The sequence below is a fragment of the Oryza sativa genome, chromosome 6, assembly GCF_034140825.1.
Source record: "Oryza sativa Japonica Group chromosome 6, ASM3414082v1".
NCBI classification, from domain to species: domain Eukaryota; kingdom Viridiplantae; phylum Streptophyta; class Magnoliopsida; order Poales; family Poaceae; genus Oryza; species Oryza sativa.
The window spans coordinates 6,149,422-6,172,131 of NC_089040.1; the positions used below are offsets into that span (position 1 = coordinate 6,149,422).

Here is a 22,710-nt window from a genome sequence, read left to right on the forward strand (position 1 = left end):
AATTTCGACCATTATTTTTCTATTCAAATTTAAAAGAATATCAAACACAATTATGATATTATAGAAGTGCTCATAAAGAAAAGTCTATCTATATTGTTTTATGTTTTAAAACTAAATATTTTGACATTTATTGATGGTTAAAGTTTCAAAAGTTTGACAAAATAAAATAAATTGATAAAGATTATCATGCAAACAATTGATAAAGAAAAACCCCTAAACTAGTTCCAAAATCAAGTTTCTAAAATTCAAAATCAGCACAGAAACTCGGTTTAAACTAAAAGCTAACACCTTCAAAAGATCATTTACTCATCTCTGCATTTCCTACTAAATTTGACAAGTGATACCTGCTGTTCAAACAAATGGTCCAAATAGAAGGATGGGTAGTATCAAAGTTGCTGCTTTGAACAAGCATTTATCAGCTACGGCTGCCTTAATATTATGAAACATCAAGCATCCTGAGTATGGCAATCAGAGAGGCAAAGTAACTCTCTCGACCAAAAAATAATGTTACAACATAGGCTTGTTCATTGTATAAACAAAAAAAAGGAAGTTACACCGAATGCCCTCAATTGGCATCCATATACAACATAGGGAGTAATATATAAACTCTAAGAATGAACTAAAACTATGATCTGACATCCTTGAAAACACCACCTTTCTCCATCTCCGCAACGATGTCTTTCAAGGCTGGTACTTTGTTAGCTAGAGTTCTGTACAGTCTAGAATATCTGGCTCTTGTACCATCGGCGGTTCGTGCCAGGGCAAGCAAGCTGATTGCTTCTGGTAATTCCTCAAAGACACCTTTTATTTCCTCAAAGCTCATTTCTGCAAGAACTGATGGCTTTGGAACAACTCGGATTATCTCATCACCTTTAGGTTCCTGAATTTTTTGGTCAGCCTTAATGACCAGTTCACAGCTCGAATTTGCTCCACATTTTATGATGAATGGGGCTGATGTTCCAGTGTTGAACTGTAGTACGTTCCACTGTGAAACTTCGCTCTCGCCCAGTGTGTTTGAATTCAAATCTGTGGCAGGTTCATCGGGATCCTCTTGCAGTGACTGCACGTGAGATGATAGTATTGTATCAGCTAAACTAAATGAACATAGCTAAAAGGTAGGGTGTTGGGCTTATCTTTCCCAAGGTAGTTTCAACTTGTCAAAGAATCTAAACTCTTGCAATGCATAAGTTATGCTGAAGGCGAGACTAACTTATGATGTGTCACCGTGTCAACAATTAATTGCTACCACCTATCACAAATCTAATATCCATAGAAAATGTAAACTACCTAGGTAATGCCAAGACTAAAAATATATCCAAAGATTCATGGAGAATAATGTTTAGTTCATTTATATTAGATATATGTAATAAATCTGAACAAAAAAAATTGTATATGTAGAGGATTTAGGTGAGAAATGAAATAGATCACTTAAACCCTCCAGCCTCCACTTATATTCTAGCATACTCCCTGCGTCCCAAAATACAAAGGATTTTGGAAGGATGTGACATATCCTAGTACTATGAATCTAGACAGTAAGGATGTGACACATTCCTTTAAAATCCCTTATATTATGGGACAGAGGGAGTAAAATGTAGGGAAAACTAGCTTTTGTCACTTCTCTCACAAAAGATCCTGTCATTGCTTTTTACTTATTATTATTACTTTACTCTATTTGAAGGCTGCAAATATTCCAACATTCAATATACATACCTCTACAACTTTCCTTGCTTCCATGATCTGCTTCTGAGCACAAGGATGATCAACGTCAAGAAGAGAAGGCATTTGTGCCAATAGATCATCCAATGATTCTAGCAACGCTTTCTTTTTTGATTTTCTCAATGGCCTTGCTGAACTTTGTCTCATTACTTCCTGTCGTCACATGAATGACCAAATATGGCTAGTTAGTAAACATGTTTCATGTGGAAACTCAAAAGTCCTTCACAACTAGACATAAATGGACAGCATCAGACCTTCACTTGTTTTATGATGTTGTCTAAAGATATGAGAGATGCCAATCGTGCATCTTCAGCAGCAGTTGGAGGATTTCGGATAGGTGAACCACCTTCTTCTTTGGTTAACAAGACAGTATCCGTTCGCATTTGTTGCATGATCTGATAAGAGTATGACAGCATGAGATGCCATGAGTACGAAAAGCCACCCAAATACTAAGAATCTATCAATCATATGAAATTAATGCAAAAAAATATAGTTGCAAGTACTATATGAATGTGATCCCCTGAGGACATGCCACTGATATTCATACTCCTATAAGTTCATAAATAAAAAACTAGCATGAGCGTTCTAACCAAGAAGCAGAGGAAGAAAAAAATACTAAGAATCTATCAATCAAGCTATGAAATTAATGCAAAAATATAGTTGTAAGTACTATATGAATGTGATCCCCTGAGGACATGCCACTGACATTCATACTCCTATAAGTTCATGAATAAAAAACTAGCATGAGTGTTCAAACCAAGAAGCAGAGGAAGAAAAAAAAATCCTAACAAGGGTAAACATCTGTCATGGATTGGTGTGCAATGATGATTTGAGGTAGACGGTGCTAGGTAGGGTGGGTCAATTGGTCTGGAATAGCAGGTCAAGAAATAACCACAGCATGACTGTAGAAACTTGGAGATTTTGTTTAATTCATATTTGCTTGATGCATAAGATGCAATGCCTTGACTTGTGAGAAATAATGTCGAAATTAAAGGTAAACATCCAATCTAACCAAATCAATCTAATTTGTAACAATGTGAATTTCAAAAGTGGCAATTGCGGTGCTTTATACATGGATTTCAGTGCTTTATTCTACACATTGGAGGATATAACTTTGAGAAAAATGGCAATTGCGCCAGGTTGAAAGATGAAAATTTACGAGGGAGACAAGCAGTCAAGCACCTTTCTTCTTTTGTGATCGACTGACTCTAGAGCAGATCGTAGCTTACTGACATGAGCGGGATCATCAGCCACCTCTGTAGCCAATGTGCCAGCAATGTCCTGCAATTTTGTGAAGAATAAGATCATAAGAGAACAGTTTTACTATATTATTGGACTAGGTGGTGAGACAGGTAAATAAAACCTTCAAGTGATGTAGTTGGGATGTGTAAACTCGTTTTGTGTACTCGGATAACAGTTGACCCAAAGCATCAGTTGAGGGGGGTCTCGCAGTACCAAGGCCAGCCATCCATCCATCCATAATAGCAGTTGATAATAATTCAAGTTGCCCGGAAGCTCCAGCAACATCTCCACCAGTTACAGATAAAAACTCAAAGTTCTCTGCAAGCCATGCTCGGATCTGGCGTTGCAATTCACCAGCTGGCGTATGAACAAAGAGAGCAGCTAAAGCCTTGTTTCCAATTGCAAAAGCCTTGGCTTCCTCGGTAATTTCCCGAAGCTTTCCTCCAGTGACGTGTTGTCTCCATGTCTCCTGTCCAAATATGATCTGTTAGTACAAACACGCATTGCTATGGCTAACAGCTAACAAAATAGTTCAAGTATGATGACAGATTGATGGCATTCACGCCAGGCAGTTGGTGCACGAGAGCTGCATACATGGCCAAGCTTGGCACATTAACTTCACTATAATGACTTATAAAATATACCAGATTAAAACGATGTTATCACACCAGCAATAAAGCAGGGTGTACCTATAGCCCCATATGACAAGTTAACCAAAGATGCCCAAAATTTAAATGAGACCTTGTAATACTGATTTAAAAAAGAATAAGAGTGGGAAAAGGTACTGCTAGCACTATCACTGGAATAAATTGTTGTTTGATTTGATACATTGTAATCATTAGGTAAGCCCTCAAGAAGGAGAAACTTTACCTCCTCAATCCCACGAAGCTTCAAAACAATCGAGGAGAACTTTGATTTCCTTTCTGGTTTAATGTTAACTTTGAAACCATGCACATGCTCATCGATTAAGGAAGTTCGTGAACCATGATCGTGGTGGTGATGAACAGGTGACCTGCCAGGACTACTTCCCCTGCTAGAACTTCTGCTCCGACTAGTATGTGATTTCTCCAGAAAACGCTCAACTGGAGAAACCTTTGCAAAGAAAAAAAATAAATGCAGAAATACCATTACATACAGCAAAAGGATGGAACAGCCTTGAATTAGAAAACAGACAAAAATAATGGCACGGACATCATACCTTGATTGACTGAAGTTCCGGAGACCTAGCAAGCAAAGATCTAATGTACAATATCTTAACCCTTGAAACTAGCATTGTATCCATAACTTTTCTTGGTTCCATTTTGCGGATGAATGAAAAGACAGCGTCTCGGATCTCAGCAAGTATCTCATGCTCCCTAGCGGCACCTGCTTTGATAACCGCAGCCAACACCTAGAATTGTACCATAGTTATGGCATTGCTTATGCTGGCAAATGTGTATTTACTTTAAAAAGAATATGATGCAACTGTACAAAATATACAGGTGTTGGTAGCAGGCACATACACTCTTCAGCCAATAAAAAGACAAACAAAAAGGATGATGGATGATTCAAACTCCAGCGGTAGTACTGATATCATGAAGCTGTATTGGATGGACCTTATATGAATGCCTGACCACTTAATCAGTACATCGCAAAACACATCACAATCTCCAGGTTAGTTGTATAAAAGTTTGGACCCCAAGCAAGAAGGAAGAATTAACATCTCCTCACTAAAGCAAATGAGATGGCAGTGTATGTTATCATGCACCCATCATATTACATGCACACAAGGTAACTGCCGGAGTGATTAGAAACTGGGTTTTTTATGTGCTTTAGGGATCTGGAATGATTACATAAGCCTGGATATCAACCATACCAGCCAACTACAACCCTTGTCATAGACCTATTTATGCTGAGTGGGTTTCCAACTAATCAGGAACGAAAAGATCACCAAAGTACCATACACCAATCTGATATGGGTGGAGTTTCATTATAGTCACGGTGACAGTGGAAGTAAGGCTGATTGTACAGCAAAAGAAAAGGAAACAGAATATGAAAGAAATACTTAGCAATAGAAAAATAGATGTTTCATCAAAATGAACATTCTATATTAGCATTACTGACCAGCATCAAAAGCTTATTTGCACCATCTGCTATCGCGGCAACTCCCTCAAACTGATTAGGATCAAAATCCATTAGTGCAGACGTAAGATATTCCCCAGCAGGTGTAGTTTTTGTTAACTCATTGCTTGATTTCACAATAGCTCCACTGTTTCCAGCTTTGTCCTGTGACACTGGTAAGGGGAATACATCTGATGACTGACTTTTGGTGCTGTCACTCCTGTAGAGTATAGATGGTCACTTCATGTTCATAACAGCCATGTTTTCAAATCGATTAATTGTATGTGTATGTTGCAAATAGCAGCATTTTACCTTCCTATATCTCTTCCCTGAGCATTAGTTTGTTTGTTTGAAGGACTTGGAGCCTATAGACAAACAGTTATTGCATGAGAATCTCATAACAGAACAATGAAAATGCAGTTAATGACAGGTCACATCACCACATATCACAATCACTGTTTAATAAAAGCTTCTACGCACAGCTAACTTTGCCACAGGAGGGAGACTAGAAAACAGAGAACCACCAAAAAAAAAAGAACAATAGCAAATTTAAAGGAATTTCTTGTAACAGACTGACAGAATTATTTTCTACTTGCTATATTGTGCAAACTCTCTTATGAAGTCTATGTGACGATAAACGCTTATAAATTTTCGAAAAGCATATTGTCAGCTGTGATCCTTAAAATTGAAAGGTCATGTTGCCACGATGTCCTATAACACTCGGGCATTTTCAGCACAACAAACTGCAAATGTTTAGGCATTTATATAAGCACTACGGAAGTCCAGCAGATCATCAAAATAAAATGAACAGCATAGTTTAACATATAATAGAGTGAAGAACATTTCAGACTAACCTGTGGAGAGCTTCCTAATCCTGACTTCTCTGTAAGTCTGTCAAAGAGTTTCTCATTCTCCTCATGCAATTTCTGCATTTATCGAGGAAAAGAAAAATGAAGGTGAACAATTTGTCAAAATTGAGATAAATAAGATGATTCCAGAAATAAAAGATCATAGAAATTAAATTGTCCTCGATAAAATATACTAGAGCACAAACTATGCATGTGGCACACCCAATCATAACAAGAATTTACACAAGAAATGTAGCACAAAAGAAAATACCACAAAAACTTACTACAAAAATAACATCAGGTTACTAAAACGGATCTTCGGATCTTCTCTAAATCAGTGATACATATATATTGTGAAAAATTACTAAAAAGGTATCTTCTCTAAATCGGTGAAACACTACATATATATTGTGAAAAGTTACTAAAAACAGAGATGCCAGGATTAAGCTAAAAGGTCACCTGGTCTCAGTACAAAAATCAGGTCCACAGAGAACAACAATATTTTCATATGATGGACAATATCGTGATAACAAAATTTAATACTAAGAAGTTGCTCTGGTTCTGAACTATCAAAAAGAAATTTCCTGCTAAATGAAAATATATATCAGCCTAAATACGTTAGTATACTCTATTCTCATAAAACAATTTAAGTATCCAAAATTTAAGCTTCTGTCTGTGGGTTTGGAAATTAACTGCAAACAAACACCAATAGGTCAAACTTTTGAGCTAGCTATTTTATGATTACACAAACATATAGTTCAAACAAAAACCTCAGGCTTACACTAATTGCAGTGGAACAGATCTGTTTTTTTATGATTACACAAACATATATTTGGGAAAAGAAAACCTTGGGCATACAGTCACTAAGAAGGAACAAAGGAGTAATACATAAGTTATAAAGGACACGTAAAGTAGCAATACCTCAATAAGGGCATCCCTCTTTGCTAATTCCTCTTCTAGCCTTTTGGTCACTGAGGATGAATCAGCAGTTGACTCCATCATCTTTGGGGTAGATATAACTGAAGCAGATTCAGACCCAATAGTTGATCTAGCATCACTTGAATTTAGGGCTTCATTAAGTTGAGACTCGATGGACTTAAGTTTTGCCTGTTAATTGTGGAAAGAAAATAAGCATGGAAACTGATCGATGATCGTTACAACAATTGTGTCAATTAGTAAGCATCCACCTCTTCACCATATGTATAAACAAAACGTTAGGTAGATATTAACAGTGAAACAAACAATATGGCTACAATCTACATGAGCAACTCATAATCACACTTTCTTGTCTTGAATTGTATTTGAATAACAATCCCAAATAGTGAATTTTGATGAAATACGATCTCAGAAGAACAGTACCACGTCCCTATTGAACACTTTTGCATTATGACTCCCATTTCCTACTATACCAGATCTTAACTTGGCTAACCTTCTGTGTTGTATAACTGAATTGTAAGTATATTTTGAGCATTAAACATGACATTTTTTTTCTGTAGAAAGAACATATATATGATTATATCCTGATGAACACCTGTGGAAGGATGGCACTCGACAGTATGATGTTATATAATTACACATGGGTGTGATGCTCAATGAGATTGCATTACACGTTGTGGGATATGATATGCCTCCATACCATGTTTATGTGTTCATTAATTAAGGAGCCAATAATTGCTCAATTGAAATATACCAGAAAATGTCGTCAACAGGCAAAGAAACTAGAAAAAAATGACGACAGCAGAGTGGGCCACATAAACAACAAATCTAAATGCCAGGCTTTTAACTTAGCAGCTGGCAGAGAAAGGACCTCTCACCTAGTGACCTCAAGCATGTTAGCAATAGCACTCATCAAGAGAAAAGCTTGAAGTGGATACCACAATAATTCAAACGAGGATAAAAGAGGATACTGGAAATATATGCAGCCAAATTTAATTAAAATCTAGTTTCTACGAAACAGGTAAATACAATAATATGCTAACCTGTAGTGACTGAATTGTTAAATCGCGCTCATGCATCTTTATTTTCTGCTCCTGTTCAACTTCCAGAAGACGAGAAATCTGATCCCTTAGCTGGTTGTTCTGTTCTTTCTCAATCCTGTGCTTCTCAGCGAGCATTAAATTTTCAGACTGAAATAACAAGACAACTAAAATGTCAATTGTTGAAAAGGAAAAAGTCCACATTACATTTTTAGACTGCAATCTACAACAACATAAGTTGTATTTTTAATAAGGAAAAAGTCCACATTTTGTCCCTCAACTATTGCCTTGGTCTGATGATGTGGCATCTACTTAGTGTCTACATGGGCAAATAGCGATGACGTCATCGTACCAATCAATAATACTCCCTCCATTCCAAAATGATCATCATATTACATAGGTACACCAAGATCAAGAAAAGCTAATTACTCTCTCATACTATATTTACTCCGGCAACAAACCCGATGCATGCACCATCCCCACTATTTTCTAGCCAATAGCAAATCAAGATATTGCATGTTGGTTATAAATACTTGTGTTGGTTATAAATACTTGTGTACATGGATGCGTGCATCAATGTCCATTTACTCCAACGCACAAACAACGAATACACCTAATGAATGAAAATAAATGTGATGATCATTTAGGAAAAACCTCAAAAAGGTTATATGATGATCATTTTGGAACGGAGGGAGTAAACAACAAGGAAATAAAGGAAAAACTAGGACCGCCATGTCATCCTCACCTCATTTTCCTCTCATTCTTCCACCTATATTTTTTTTATTTTGATTTGTCAACTAGGATTCCACACGGCAGCACACCATTGAAAACCACACCGATTTATTCCAGGAATAAAATAAAATGTGATCGGTTTTGAGGGTTGAAGGATCAATAGTAAACAGTTTCGTAGTTGAGAGACCAAAATCGGACCAAGGCAACAAGGCTAGTTGGGGGAACAAATGTGGACTTTTTTCCTTTTAATCATGAAACAGAATGTTGTGTTCCCCAATATATTAAATTACAGTGAAGAGCAGGACATCCCATTCCCAACATTACAAATTTGCAGCATATTAACAAAATATTTGACATAAATGCATAGCTAGCATAACTGGTGCAAAACTGAATATGAACAAATGTAAAATCACATATAGAAGTTCACCCATGACTGTCACATGCTAAAACTTTTTAAATAGTACCCATTTAAATTGACCATTACAGGATGTTCAAATGGTGGCTACTCCAACAAACCACCCTTTGTTCCAAATGGAAGGTCTCCAGTATATGGCTTTGACCATCATTTTGTAAATCATTTTTCAGTAAAAGTTGTAGAAAAATATAATGCAAAACTGGTACTTTTGAAGAAAAACTGTTCACCATCACTGTTTTTAATTGTATATTTGTAAAACTGGGAGAAAAATGGTATGCAATAGTAGTTTTGATAAAAAAATTACTCATACAGTGATACCCCCATTCTTTGTACTTGTCGCTTTCAACATATACATGGTCTCTAATACACATCACTGGCTGTTTGTTTTCTAAAAATATGTTTAGTAAAAAAAAATCATAATGAGTTAACAATTTTCAGAACAAATCCATTAGCACCACTTTCATGTGACAAAATTTGAATATTTTTGTGTACAGTAGTGGATCAAAGTTTACAAAGTTGGACCACGCGCATTCTAAAACCACATCTATTTGTGAATACGAGTAATATAACTTCCTACGTCAAAAATCAAGGAAATAAAGCAAACCTTACTTTCAGTTTCAAGATTTTGAACTGTCAAACATCTATTTGGAGATAGAAGTACTATCCAAATGACATGGGCCTTCGTAAAAGAACTTTTGGATAAAAAACAATGGCTGTATTTAGCGTTAGATTGAACATTAGTATATATGGCAGATAAACTAAAGAGTGCGACCTTCAGATCAGCTTGAAGTGTAGAAGAAACTCTCCAGGCCTTCTGTACTTCGTTGAAGAGCAGCGTACATTGGTCGTTAGCCTCTTTAAGAGAGAGCTTTAATCCCAAAACTTCTTGGCGCAGATCTAGAACCTCCTTCTCCTTGTCATGCAATTCTTTGCGTGAATCATTTGCCTACCCAAAAAAGAGAGAAAGATTATTAAATGGTTCTAAGATGTAAAGGCACCAAATACAATCAAAATCATACCACATCTTTCCATTTCTTGATTGTATCGCGGTTTCCAAGGCTCAGTTCAGCATTTTTTGCTCTAGCAGAAAAGCTGAGTGTAGACAAGGTTCTAGACAAATTTGAAGCACTTGGACTTACATGCACGATCAGTAAGGTCTTTGAGCTACTTCCTGCACCCAATGGTGGAATGTCAAGCAAGACCAGTACTGGAGGTGCAAGCTTACTTATAATATAATACCTCAATTTCATGATACAGGGTCTTGTTCTAAAGTATAAAGGTCCACATGACACTGTTAATTGTAGTACTGAGTAATTAGGTGCATCTTAGTAAGGGTAGGCAAATCAGCCTTTTCTACTCCATGTGTTCATTTCGCATTTTTACCATTTCATCTGTGTGCAAAGTAGAATGGAACCATATAAAATGAGACTACGAGTAACACATTTTGAAGTAGATGGATTTTGCCATTTCTTTAGTCTGGGTCTGATAAGACGTATATTCTATATTCCTTTAAAATGATTCTAATGGTGGTGGCAGTGAATCTGCCACCCCACCTACCCCCATTATGGTTTTACACATTACCTCTTGAACTTCTTAATATTACATAACAACTAGATCTAAATAGATAGCCACATATAAAATTAAATTGAGGTGGGTATTCCTTGCAGCAAAAAGGTGGGTAACATAATCATGAAAAAAATGCTTTTATTTATTTAATGCAGTATTATGATATTTTTTTCCTTTTATCCATAGCAAAGCAAGGGCATTTAGCTAGTCTTTTTAAAATCACTGACAAACACTGTGAAATAAAATGAGTAAATTCAAATATTTTATCCGTTTTAAAATTTAAAGTTGATATTTCATTAAAAAATTTTCTTTTCTATTCTCCTTGTAGAAAGTACTAATATTATATAGGAAGACAGATTGATTTCATTTATCAAATCTCACTTTTTTCTTTTCATTTTGAAATGTTGCATTTTTTTTACATATTGTATATTTCCCGTGTGGGGTGTACAGGTGCACCAAATGGAGCAAGGATGTGATGGATATTCCCTCTGTTAGCTACAATTAATCAGTAACATCGATACACAAGAAAAAGGCATAGATAGTAATAGATATAATGAGGGGAAATCCCGTTACCAAGAGAATCAGCTAAGATTTGTGTAATTCTTGAATTCCCGGATAGAACAGGTTCCTTCTTCGCACTTAATGAGGCTAAAGCATCACCCAACCTATCAAAAAAAAATAAGTAGTATATACAATGAAAGACACAAACATAAAGGCATTGATGGCATAAGAATATACACCATTAAAAGTACATATCTCACATGACCAAGAACAAACCACTGAAAATCACCAATGATGCAATTATTGTAATAAACAGAAAATTTGCCGTATTATTGCAAGTCAAGCATCTTACGCAGAAAGCGATTTTGAGACATGCAAGAAATCTGTTACATTGTCTCTATTAGCATCTTCTTCAAGGAGGCATTCACTAGCTGGCAAATCAACTAAAGAAAGCTTGCTGTACAGGTGTTCTCCTGTTACATAGTTTCTGTAGTGTATGTGGATAGTAACAATCCTGGAAGAAGAGAAAGAGGATTAGTATTTCTAATTAAAAAAACTAGCAACAGGAATCTAGATTGAAAAAAATGATCCAGACAATGGCTTGGGAAAAGTGTCTCCTGTGCAAAAAGTTTCAATGAAAGCATTATTGATAACGAGAGAAGCATATATTTTACGTACAAGTGTGATACCATGACCTTCAAAGAATTCGCGGATCTATTTTCAAGTGCAGCCTTTAGCGAATTAGAAAATTCCAGGGGATTTTCAACCTTCTCCTGCACAAGTTCCACAAAGGATTCTTGCACACCCATGCGAACTTTTGGGACGGGGCTTATAGAGTCTGATAGCAAATCCCGAACCTAAGGTGGAAAGAGATTATAACCTAAGTAAACTGCAGATAAATCAACTTAACCTTAACTCACAAGAGTAGCCACATGATGTACTACGTTAGCATGCACTGACAGAACAGTATGAGCACCTGATCGTTGTAGAGCTCGCAGGCGGTAATATAGAAATTAAAGTGTGAGGTAGAAGTAGTATCTGAATTTGAAAGATCAAACAATTCCTCAAAGCTCCGCAGATATAAACCACGATCATGGCTAGATCCTTCCTGGTAAGCACATGAAAATTTTAGAAAATGAATTATGTGTGTATCGTGCATGTATTCAAAGAAATGTCAAGCATATCAACTAGCAAGCATATAATCTACTAAAGTACATAATAATAGCAATTCTTCTGGTCCAAACAAACTGAGCTCACATAGAATTCTAATACAATATGACCAGGTGAGATACTGAGGACAGAGGTATCAGCCTGGTCAAACAAAGTAATGAAACGCTGGTATTACCCATGGAAGCTTGATAAAACATTCCAAGTTTGCCACTAAAAGGTATCTAGGATTGCTTCAGAAGCTCCATAGCAACCTTTGTGCACAAGGAATTAACACATACTTCCAATGCCTCTCGAATATACTTTAGCTACATGATTTCAGTGTCTACGTTGAGAGGACATGTGTTACGTAGTTGACTGTATATAGAATGCAGATGATGGTATTTCAGACAGACTAAGAATACATGCTTTGATTAATTGCAACTTGTCATAAGTCAAATGAAGTCAGGCTTCATAATACTGTCATTTCACAGTCTAATGTTGTGCTTGTGCAGCATTTGTTGTGCTATGCTACAATGGATAGTTAACTAAATCTTTTCATAGCAATCTAGTAATAGATCATTTTCATCATTATTATTTAAAAGAAAATTCACGCATATCAACATCCAAAAATAGTATGTGAAACTTAGTTCCCAAAGACAGCTAATGTCAAATGCAACTTAAACAATATGCGAGTCCAAGGAAAATAAGTACAGAATAAATCATTAGAGTAAATTACAACCAGGGTATGTGTTTTTCCAGAGCGGCTTTGACCATAAGCAAATATGGCAACATTGTAACCATCCAAGGCCGACTGCACAAGGGGTTGAACATCATGGAAAAGTTCACCTGAAAACATTTAAAGGATAGAATCGCCATAAGAACTAAAGATTATGAAAAAAGGTAGTATCGTCTAGGGTATCATACATAGCTACTATTTCCAAGGGAATGCATGAGAACCACATCAATCTTACCTTGCCCAATGTGGGGTCCATATACCCTGTCGAACTCATAATCCTTCTTAGGATTGGTTAAAGATTCATCTCCAGTGTTTACACGGATAGTAAAATCATCTGGAAACTCTACTACTGATGAACCTTCATCTTCAAATAGGGGTCTGCTACGGCAAAATACTTTGACATTGCCTGAAAGATGCTAACAATTATTATCAATGCTAAAAGACTCCAGAGTAAAAGATAATGTTTGAGGCAGGCATTAACGAACATAGGAGTACCTTTCAAGGTCAATAAGTCATTGAAAAGCCTTTTCTTCTCATGAATCAAAGGAGTGATTCTAGCTTCAGTTTCAAGTGCAGCTTGATCTACAGCAGCAAAAAGAGTATGGTCAGAAGATAATGGTAAATATTCTTCATGAATGCATACGGTATCTGCTTGAAAAAAAAATAAATGACCTCAGAACATAAGATGGTCCAAGAAAGCATTTTTTTTGTGCACAGAGAAACTAAAGGACGGCATTACCATCCAAGAGGTATAGTAGTTCCCACCAACAGATTTGTTGTGCATGACTTCTCACAGCACCCTCCTCCCATTCACACATCTCGCTTACTCTCATACGCACAAGGGCACCAGCATGAGAACAAGCCGTGTGCTAGGCCTGGGGTAGTGGGCTGCATGCTGCCTTTGGCTGTGTCTGAGCAAGTTGGTGTGTTGTGCCGGACTTCTCAAATTTTCATTACTATTTTTTACGCACGCACACCATTGTAGCCAATCCCTTCACATGCCATAGAATTCAACCAAAATTGAAGGTGTTTTCAAGGTGGGTTGCGAAATTAACCAAAATCACCTCAAAGCAGGTATTTGGACCAAGAATTTGAAAATAAAATATTTTTTACTTTGAGTGAGTTTTAAACAAATTGAAATTATAATTATTTCAGTCATTTTGATTTTTGCTTCCTCTCAAAGAATGTTACAGCTAGAATAATTTTGCGCGAGGATTTTGTTTTTGGTGGGAGGGCTATCAATTATGGTTACAACTTACCAACAGAATGAGTACATAAGGATAAAAACTAAAACTCAAGGTATGTGGGTGATGAAGCAAAAGTGCAAAACTAAGGGACATGGAAGGGAATAAGAGAAATATCAAGGGCATACAGGGAATTTATCATGATTGGAATACTGGCTGAAATAAGGGAAGTAAAAGATGAAAATAACAACCCAATGTGCTTAAGTTAGTTAAAGATAACAGTCCCCATTAACATTCAATTATAACCGGACATTTTACCCCTTTTCACCAAAAACAGACCTGGTTATGAATGTGGCATTTATGTGCAAACAAATCATAGTCAGTCATACATATTAGTAAATCAGAAAATAATGAGAAAAGATTGATAAGAGTCCACATGGCATTTTTTAAACCCATCCATCTTCTTCCTCATCCATGTTCGTTCTCCTTCCACCTCTCTATTTCCCAAGTATTCCATGTAGGTTCACCATAGTCATAAGCTCTGTTAAAGGTACTCTATGTCCCTTAGTATATTCCCCCTTCCAAGGTGCACCGCTATTATTGCCCCTTTCCTCCCACTTGTGCAGCTTAGTGAGTGAGTTGAGGGGTATGGAAGGTAGTGACAGAAAATAAATAGGCACCGGAGTAACAGCAGAGGATTGCCAATGACAAGCTCCATAGAGTGCACCTAAAACGTAGTCATAGCTTCCTGGCTGGTTGTGTCTTGTCGATCCATGTCACTACTTCTACCATTATTGTTATGCTAATTCTTGTGAGTGGATTTCCACATCAGCAAAGAGAACCAGCTCAAATGTCAAAACCGCTGCCAGATCTACCATCATGCCTGCTTAAGGCCAAGCCAGACTTTCACTAAATAGACATATTCCCTAAATGTATGGCATATCGTAATATTTGAATATATGACAAACAAATAAATAGTCAATCACTACAAAAGGAACCATATATGTTGTTTCCATCACTAAATTTCCTTGGAAGCATAAATCAAATTTGAATAACCTTCCAAGAGAAAACACTAGCAGGATAGTAAAACCAAAGGAATAAAAAATGGCAAGAGGATGGAGAAGAGCCTTTGCTGTTCAAGCAGGATTTCCCCAATGAAAAATGACAACAAGGACAATACTTGAGTTAACTAAAAGACATGGATAAGAGATAGTGAGCTTACCTAATTTTCGAGTTCTATCAGCAAGAAATCCAAGATACCGAGTGACGCGGCCCAGCTTTGCATTGGAATACTCAAGAAGGTCACTAGCTTCTTGTCTAAGTTCCAAGCAGTCCTCTCTGGCAAGCTACAAGTTCAGTATTATCATAAATGCTAGATGCCAGCACAACTAGGAAAAAGGACATGAATTGAAGTATGGAATAGTGCATTACAATGTACGAGAAATTAGTGTTGATGTGACACAATCATCAATTCATCGAAGTATCAAATCCTCACATGAAATAAACTGAGGCTGTGTTTAGTTCCACGCCAAAATTTAAAGTTTGAAGAAATTGGAATGATGTGACGGAAAAGTTGGAAGTTTGAAGAAAAAAGTTGGAATCTAACAGGGGCTGAACTGAACGAAATCTGAATCCATGTTAGCATGCACGAATTAATAAGGATAGTTCTCTCGCATACTACCATTCGAACGGGAAGTTATCTTTCACAGATTAATATTTCAATATTTCAACAGTCTGTCCTGGTCATGTTTATACTCCATTTTTAGTGATCGAGTACTCCTAAATCCCTTCCAATGCCACACAAGCATGGAACCAGACCAAATCATCTAACTCAGTCCGGTCATACTAATTCATGAATCCTGAAAAAATGCAACAATACATTTTTTTTTTGCTCAACCTATGAGAAAATACCCCCCATCGTTAGCACCTGGAAGCACCACATGGCCCATTCCCCCACCACCCAGAGAGTCAAGGACAGCTTATCCCATCCCCCCTAGGCCCCCAACCAAATCAGCCCAAAAACCCAACACTACAGCCACCATCACCATCCCCATCACATCCACACTGCGGGAGCAAAGCGAGCACACACCTGGACGCTGTCCGCGAGCTGGTCGAGGCGGTCGGCGACGGGAACCACCGCCCCGTCGGCCCCTGCGGCGCGGGCCACCATGGCGGTAGGCGGCGCCCTCGGCATGGCGGTCGGCGGCGCCAGCGGCATCCCCGCCGCCGCCCCCACCACCGGCTGCGGCGGCTCGAACCCGGGGACGTCCCAGGCCCAGCGGCCGCGGGTATCCGCCATTGGTGGGGAGCCCCCGCCGCGGCCGGAAACCCTAGATCGCGAGGAGGGCGGCGGCGGTGGCCGGGTTTTGGAGGCGAGGAGGTGGTGGTGGTGGAGGAGGAGGAAGAGGATGCTATTCTATCTAGGCGAGAGGTGGGAGAGAGACGACAGAGGCCAGAAATTTTTCCGCCTTCGCATTTCGTTTTGTTTTTGCTCCCCCCTTTGTTCTGGAGAAATTTGGGGGTTCCTGGTGTGGGGACGGGGGTGAGGGGAGCTTTTTGGCATCGGCTCGCGTTCCTGGCTGCGGTTTGAAACCGCTGGGCCCCACGTGAGGTGGGGTTGAAAGACTCTAGGGAGTAATTTGTTAATTGCTGCGCGTACCAGGTGAGAGAAACGGGAGGGTATTGATGGAATTTAAGGACCATTCGAAAAAAAAATTATATAGCCCTGTGAATCAAATCAATGAAGCCTATCAAATTCCTATAGATACCTCTTCTCGTGCAAGTTTTAGAGAAAATTTAACATGAGGTAGAACCTTATAGAAAAAATCATTTGAGTCTTTATCTATCCTCAAACTACTGCAACCCAATCGAACGGTCAAACCTATATTTTTTATCTATTTAACCCTCATCTATTTTACCCTTACATTTTCTATCGGAATCCTATGTTTTTCCTATTCTTTCTTTTTTTCATTTATGTGATTCAAAGATATCCTAAACGTACCCGTGTGTTCCTACTCAGGATCTGTTTGGGAGCTTTTGAGTTGCTAAGGGCACATATATAAATTTTTTACTCATAAATAATATTCTACTTGCTAATAAGCGATTCGGATAAGCATATTACTCCCTCCGTTTTCAAAATGCTTGACATTATTGACTTTTTAGCACGTGTTTAACCATTCGTCTTATTCAAAAAATTCAAGTAATTATTTATTCTTTTCATATCATTTGATTCATTGTTAAATATACTTTCATGTACACATATAGTTTTACATATTTCACAATTTTTTGAATAAGACGAACGGTCAAACATATGATAAAGAGTCAACGGTGTCAAACATTTTGAAACGGAGTGAGTAATAAATAAAACAATGGGATCGTTAGAGTTAGCCGTGCCACACTTGTGGCCAACTACCTACATATGAAAATAATTTTATTTTTTAATCGTCCTACATATACCAATACAAACATCAAAAGACTAGAATACCATTTTTTATCTAATCCTAATGCAACTATTTCTCACTTCATCTATTCTCAATATAAATTGTTTCCTACTACTTTCATAAACTCTGATGCAAATGATTACTCAAAATAAACTTATGTCGGAACAAATGGGAACGGAGGGAGTATTTATTTTTTAGCCACATTTCTTGCTCCATGTAACCCGTCTAACCTTAATTGTGATAGGTTTAGGCATCAACCAAACATCCCTTTACACTTACGTCCTATAAAAAAATCAACTTATAAGGATGAATGTCAATAAGCAATATTCTAGATTCATTTACATAAGTTGTTATCTTTTTAGCGGATGCAGCACATGACAAAAAGTCCATAAATGAAAAGTGGATGTCATCTTTAAATTTGGAAGAAATTGGACCGAGTGACTTTAATCATAGCCTAATAGTTTGCGGTAATGATCCTCTCAATAACTGAAATCAAATATGATTTAATAATAGCTCGATCGTGTCATTTGTTGGATCTAATAAGATGGAATAGATGTTTCTACGCTTATCTTACTTTGTATGCACCATCTTAACAAACTAGATGATGTCACGCGCTTTACTGCAAGTTATATGTTAGATATTGGAGAAATGATGAAATGATTTGGATTAAAATATTATGAAAATAATTTGAGAATGATGATTTAGCATTTGTATGTTTAGTTTTAAAATGAAATAAATTGTAGACATAATTACTATATGCTTACATGTTGAGCTTTTGTTTGTTTATGGGTTGATGTGGCATGCTTGCATGTAGGTTTTAGGAGTGCTAAAAAATACTATGCTTGCATGTTGAGCTTTAGTTATTTAGTGGATATTAGCTTTATAGAAAGAAGAGATTAATATGGATATTTATGGAAAAAGTAATGTGCATCAACGAAAAAACATTTGTACCAAACTATGATTACTGAGGGGGTGTTTAGACCCAGGGGGTGTAAAGTTTTGACGTGTCACATCGGATATTATATAGGATGTCATATGGGGTGTTCGGGCACTAATAAAAAAACTAATTACAGAATCCGTCAGTAAACCACGAGACGAATTTAGTAAGCCTAATTAATCCGCCATTAGCAGATGTTTATTGTAGCACCACATTATCAAATTATGGAGCAATTAGGCTTAAAAGAACCGTCTCGCAAATTAGTTGCAATATGTGCAATTAGCCTATATTTAATACTTTATACATATGTTCAAACGTTCGATGTGACAGGGTGTAAAATTTTTGACATGGATCTAAACAGGCCTTGAAAAAGCGAAAATCCATAAGGTGGTCTTCGAAATAAAGGAATTGCATCTAAGTGATAATTGTTGGTAGAATTAGCGATAAAATTGTTTAGCAACACAATTCAACATATACTGAATTTAAAGTTTGTTTTTAACTGTTTTAACAAACTGAAACTAAATTATGCTCTTGAGTCATTCAGTGGCTTTGAAAAATAAATATCATGCCTAATTCAAATGTCTCGCAAATGATTTTTGCCAAAACTAATTATATATAGGTAGTATAAGATGGATGTTTTAGCTCGATATGTCTGGGCAAATGCAAAATGGCAGCAAAACGGAGTACTGACCAGGTGCACCTAACAAATTGATCACACTAGACGTGGCACGGACGGGCTCCTCTTGAATGCAGTTTATGGAGAGCGTGTAAACATAAATAATTGGTCCTTTTTCTGGTTTAGGGCCCTCGGGCCGTTTCTCGTGCACGTTCGTTTCCTCGCGTCGGTTTTAAATTTTTGGTGCTTTCCCTCCGAGACATATTCAAGTGACCATAAACAAATTGTGAAGTGAGCCCACCGAACGTAGGTGGCCCCAGTTAACCATACCGGCATTGCTTGTCCAATTAAACTTTCGAATTATTCCCATCAGGATTTTAAATCTGCGCTGTGGTTAGTTTTTTTAGTGTAAAAACTTTAAAAGTATATGGACACACATTTAAAGTATTAAATATAGACTAATAACAAAACAAATTACAGATTTCGCAAATAAACTGCGAGATAAATTTATTAAGCCTAATTAATCCGTCATTAACAAATATTTACTGTAGCATCACATTGTCAAATCATGGCGTAATTAGGTTCAGAAGATACGTCTCGCAATTTACATGCAAACTATGCAATTGGTTTTTTTCCCACATTTAATGCCTCGTGCCTACCAAAGCCCCACTCCAGTGGTGGTACCCTCCCGCTGCCTCTGTTCCTGCTTGAAACCACGACACAATTGCAATACATCGACCACACCGATCTTGCCAACTTCCTCTCCGTTCGCGTAGTGTGCAGTCGACCTTTTCATCACCGTTGTTGCACACACACAGATTCTCACGAGTAGCGGCGCCAATAATTTAACCATGTGGGATCAAATAGTAGTAGTTTATACTTAAGTGAGATCATTCATCTAAAATTATAGATTTATACATGAAAATCAAGGTTTATATGGGTGCTTTTGGTTTCAATCGACCCATAGCTTATGCATATATCCACCACTGGTTCTCTCACACCTTGGTCACCTTCTTTGCGCTCCTTGTCCGCCTCACACGTCCTCCTCTTTGAACGCGCTGATGAAGCCTAGGGGGGGTGAATAGGTTGTCCCTGAAAACTTAAAAACAAATCGCAGCGGTAAAATTCTATCAGACCCGGAACTTCCTGGTAAGGAACTCCGGAACTTCCGGCCTCCCAGGCCCGGAACTTCCGGTGTTCTAAGACAGGAACTTCCGGGTAACAGAACAGAGATGAAATTTAAATTTCTAAACAAGAGACTAAGCCAATCTTCACAAGATGGTGCACAGGTATTCTAAGCAGATGATATATCACAGAATCATCCACAAAAACATCACAGAAAGAGACAAGAGCGATTTTTTTCCGAAGTTCGGATCTTGTGATCCTACTCTCTGTTGAGGAGCTCCAAGAGCTGGGTCTCGATTAACCCCTTGCCTCACTTGTGCAAAAACCCCAGAGGAAATCCACAGCCTTCAATCCCAAAAACCCCTAGGCAAATTTCTAGAATTGAGTGACCACCAAGATCCATCTCAACCTACTTCTAGAAATCCACCACAAGTGTGGGTTGCTCTAGTTGGAAAGCCTCTAGAATCTCAACACAAGAACTTCACTAACTTACCTCGTTCCCTTTCGGAGGAGAGGAAATCCTTCACAAACTTATCCGGGACATCCACAATATACAACAGATTCTCGCGGGCGACACCTAACCGTCTAGGAGATCATCTCCAAGAGTAACAAGCACCGAGATGACAGCCCACGAGATATTCCAAGTGCTCACCCAAGATCCTAGTCTTCACACCTCTTCAAATCTTCTTCTCTCCCTCTCAATCTCTCTTTCACACAAGAATTAAGCTCTAGATTGAGTGGAGAAGGCACGAAACACTTGGGAGAAGCTAGCAATAGCTCTAGGTTTGAAAAGTGAAAGTGGAATGGCCAAGGAACGAGCTGGAAACGAGCTGTATATGTATAACGGCTAGGTGACGTCATCTAGCCGTTACTCACAAATTTGAACTGGAAACAAGACAGGAAGTTCCGGACCTAGAAGATCGGAACTTCCGGACTACACTAAGGAAAATCTTTTTCACAAGACCGGAACTTCCGGACCTGGAAGATAAGAAGTTCCGGACTTGTATTTTTAGACAGATGGAGTATTTGCAAAAAAGGACTCCTAGGGAAACTTGACACTTGGTTCACACTAAGAGCACTTGATATATCTCAGAGCATCACCTGGAACCCCTCTTAATAGTACGGTTTTTCCTAAAAACTCGATTTCAAAAGATAAACTATCCTATACACTTCTCGAGTTCCGGTCCGCTTTGATTTTGCACTTTCTGGGGGGTCTCCAAGCATCCATCTTCCACACCTTGGATTAATGCACTTGAAAGCTACTCAATGAGCTCATTAGTCCCTTAACCACATTTGTCATTAATCACCAAAACCCACTAGGAGGATTAATATACTTTTGCTCTTCTCGGCCTCCATTACTGGCTGGTTCATCAAACTGTAGTTCTTGTCGCTCCTCCATCTCCTCCTAGCCGACCACTCCCTCACGCTCCTCCACCCCTCCTCACACTCCTCGCTCGAACCCGCGTCTCGCACAAGGTCCTCACCATCCTGCATCGATCGTCTTGTCACCTTCCCCTGTTTCAATGTCCTCACCGAGCTTATGGCCAATACGCACAACCTTTGAAACGAGTACCTTCCCAATACCAATACCAATTCATGTATCTGCAACATCTACATCAAGAATAATGTTTGACACGGTTAGCTTTTCTTATAAAGTTTGACTACTCGTTTTATAAAAAAAAGTGTAATACGAAAAAAAGGTCATGTTTATAGTAATGTATTTAACAAATAAAACAAAGTCACAGGAAAATAAATAATAATTAAATTACTTTTCTAATTATAAGACGAATGGCAAAACTTTATGTTCTAAGGTTGTGTTTTCTAGGCTTACTGAATGAGCTACTTCCTTACTTAATATAAGGACTCTTAAACAGTATGTTCCTTAAAAAACTCTATATATAAAAAATTCTTTAAAATCATTAACTAAATTTATTTCTCAGATTTGCAATAGTTAATATTTAATTAATTATATGCTAATGACCTTCCAAGATTAAGTCAAATACGTCCGATGAGTATTTATTTATTGTGCAGGTAGCTTTGAGATCAACAGTGCGCAAGACCCTCATTGAGCAAGGCCATGTTTAGATCCCAATTTCTTTTATTTTTACCAAAAACATCATATTAAATGTTTGGACACATGTTTATAGCCGTTAGAATGGCCACGGTTGGTTTGCCTGCCTTGTCCTCCATCTGTTCCTTGGGGAGGAGTTGCTGGAGTGGGTAAAGTGAACGACGTAGGCAGGACGACTGTTCTTTAATTGGTGACACAAGGGTTTTTTGTTTTGTTTTGTTTTGGTATGGCTCGTCGCGATTGTGGTGCGATTGAACTCGATTTTCTCTTATTGAAATCACATAACTTTATTACCAACATGTCAAGACCACGAAATTAGACGAACCTGGTCCGGCATAGTTTGAGCTCATCAGGAA

The 22,710-nt window shown here is 37.8% G+C and overlaps 1 protein-coding gene across 1 annotated transcript; it reads right to left on the minus strand.

Annotated features, from left to right (window-relative positions):
- Positions 1 to 381: 381 nt before the first annotated feature.
- On the minus strand, positions 382 to 16,464 carry LOC4340497 (kinesin-like protein KIN-14L). Its single transcript, NM_001421444.1, has 23 exons — positions 16,255 to 16,464; positions 15,388 to 15,511; positions 13,477 to 13,563; positions 13,217 to 13,387; positions 12,985 to 13,091; positions 12,073 to 12,204; positions 11,775 to 11,953; positions 11,449 to 11,610; positions 11,169 to 11,260; positions 10,049 to 10,200; positions 9,802 to 9,975; positions 7,886 to 8,032; positions 6,828 to 7,013; positions 5,913 to 5,984; positions 5,371 to 5,423; positions 5,062 to 5,278; positions 4,157 to 4,348; positions 3,829 to 4,050; positions 3,080 to 3,427; positions 2,899 to 2,997; positions 1,971 to 2,111; positions 1,711 to 1,869; positions 382 to 1,060 (listed from the first exon to the last, which is right to left on the minus strand). Exons 1-23 carry the CDS (start codon positions 16,462 to 16,464, stop codon positions 626 to 628), a joined length of 3,861 nt encoding a protein of 1,286 aa, NP_001408373.1. The 3' UTR covers positions 382 to 625.
- Between the last annotated feature and the right edge of the window lie 6,246 nt (positions 16,465 to 22,710).

Bases quoted from the DNA above. Each gene is read 5' to 3' on its own strand.
- LOC4340497 (NM_001421444.1), bottom strand. From the start codon at position 16,464: ATGGCGGATACCCGCGGCCGCTGGGCCTGGGACGTCCCCGGGTTCGAG. The intron at 15,512-16,254 runs GTGTGTGCTCGC...CTGAACTTGTAG, and splicing joins AGCTCGCGGACAGCGTCCAG to CTTGCCAGAGAGGACTGCTT. The intron at 5,279-5,370 runs GTAAAATGCTGC...TATACTCTACAG, and splicing joins CAGGGAAGAGATATAGGAAG to GAGTGACAGCACCAAAAGTC.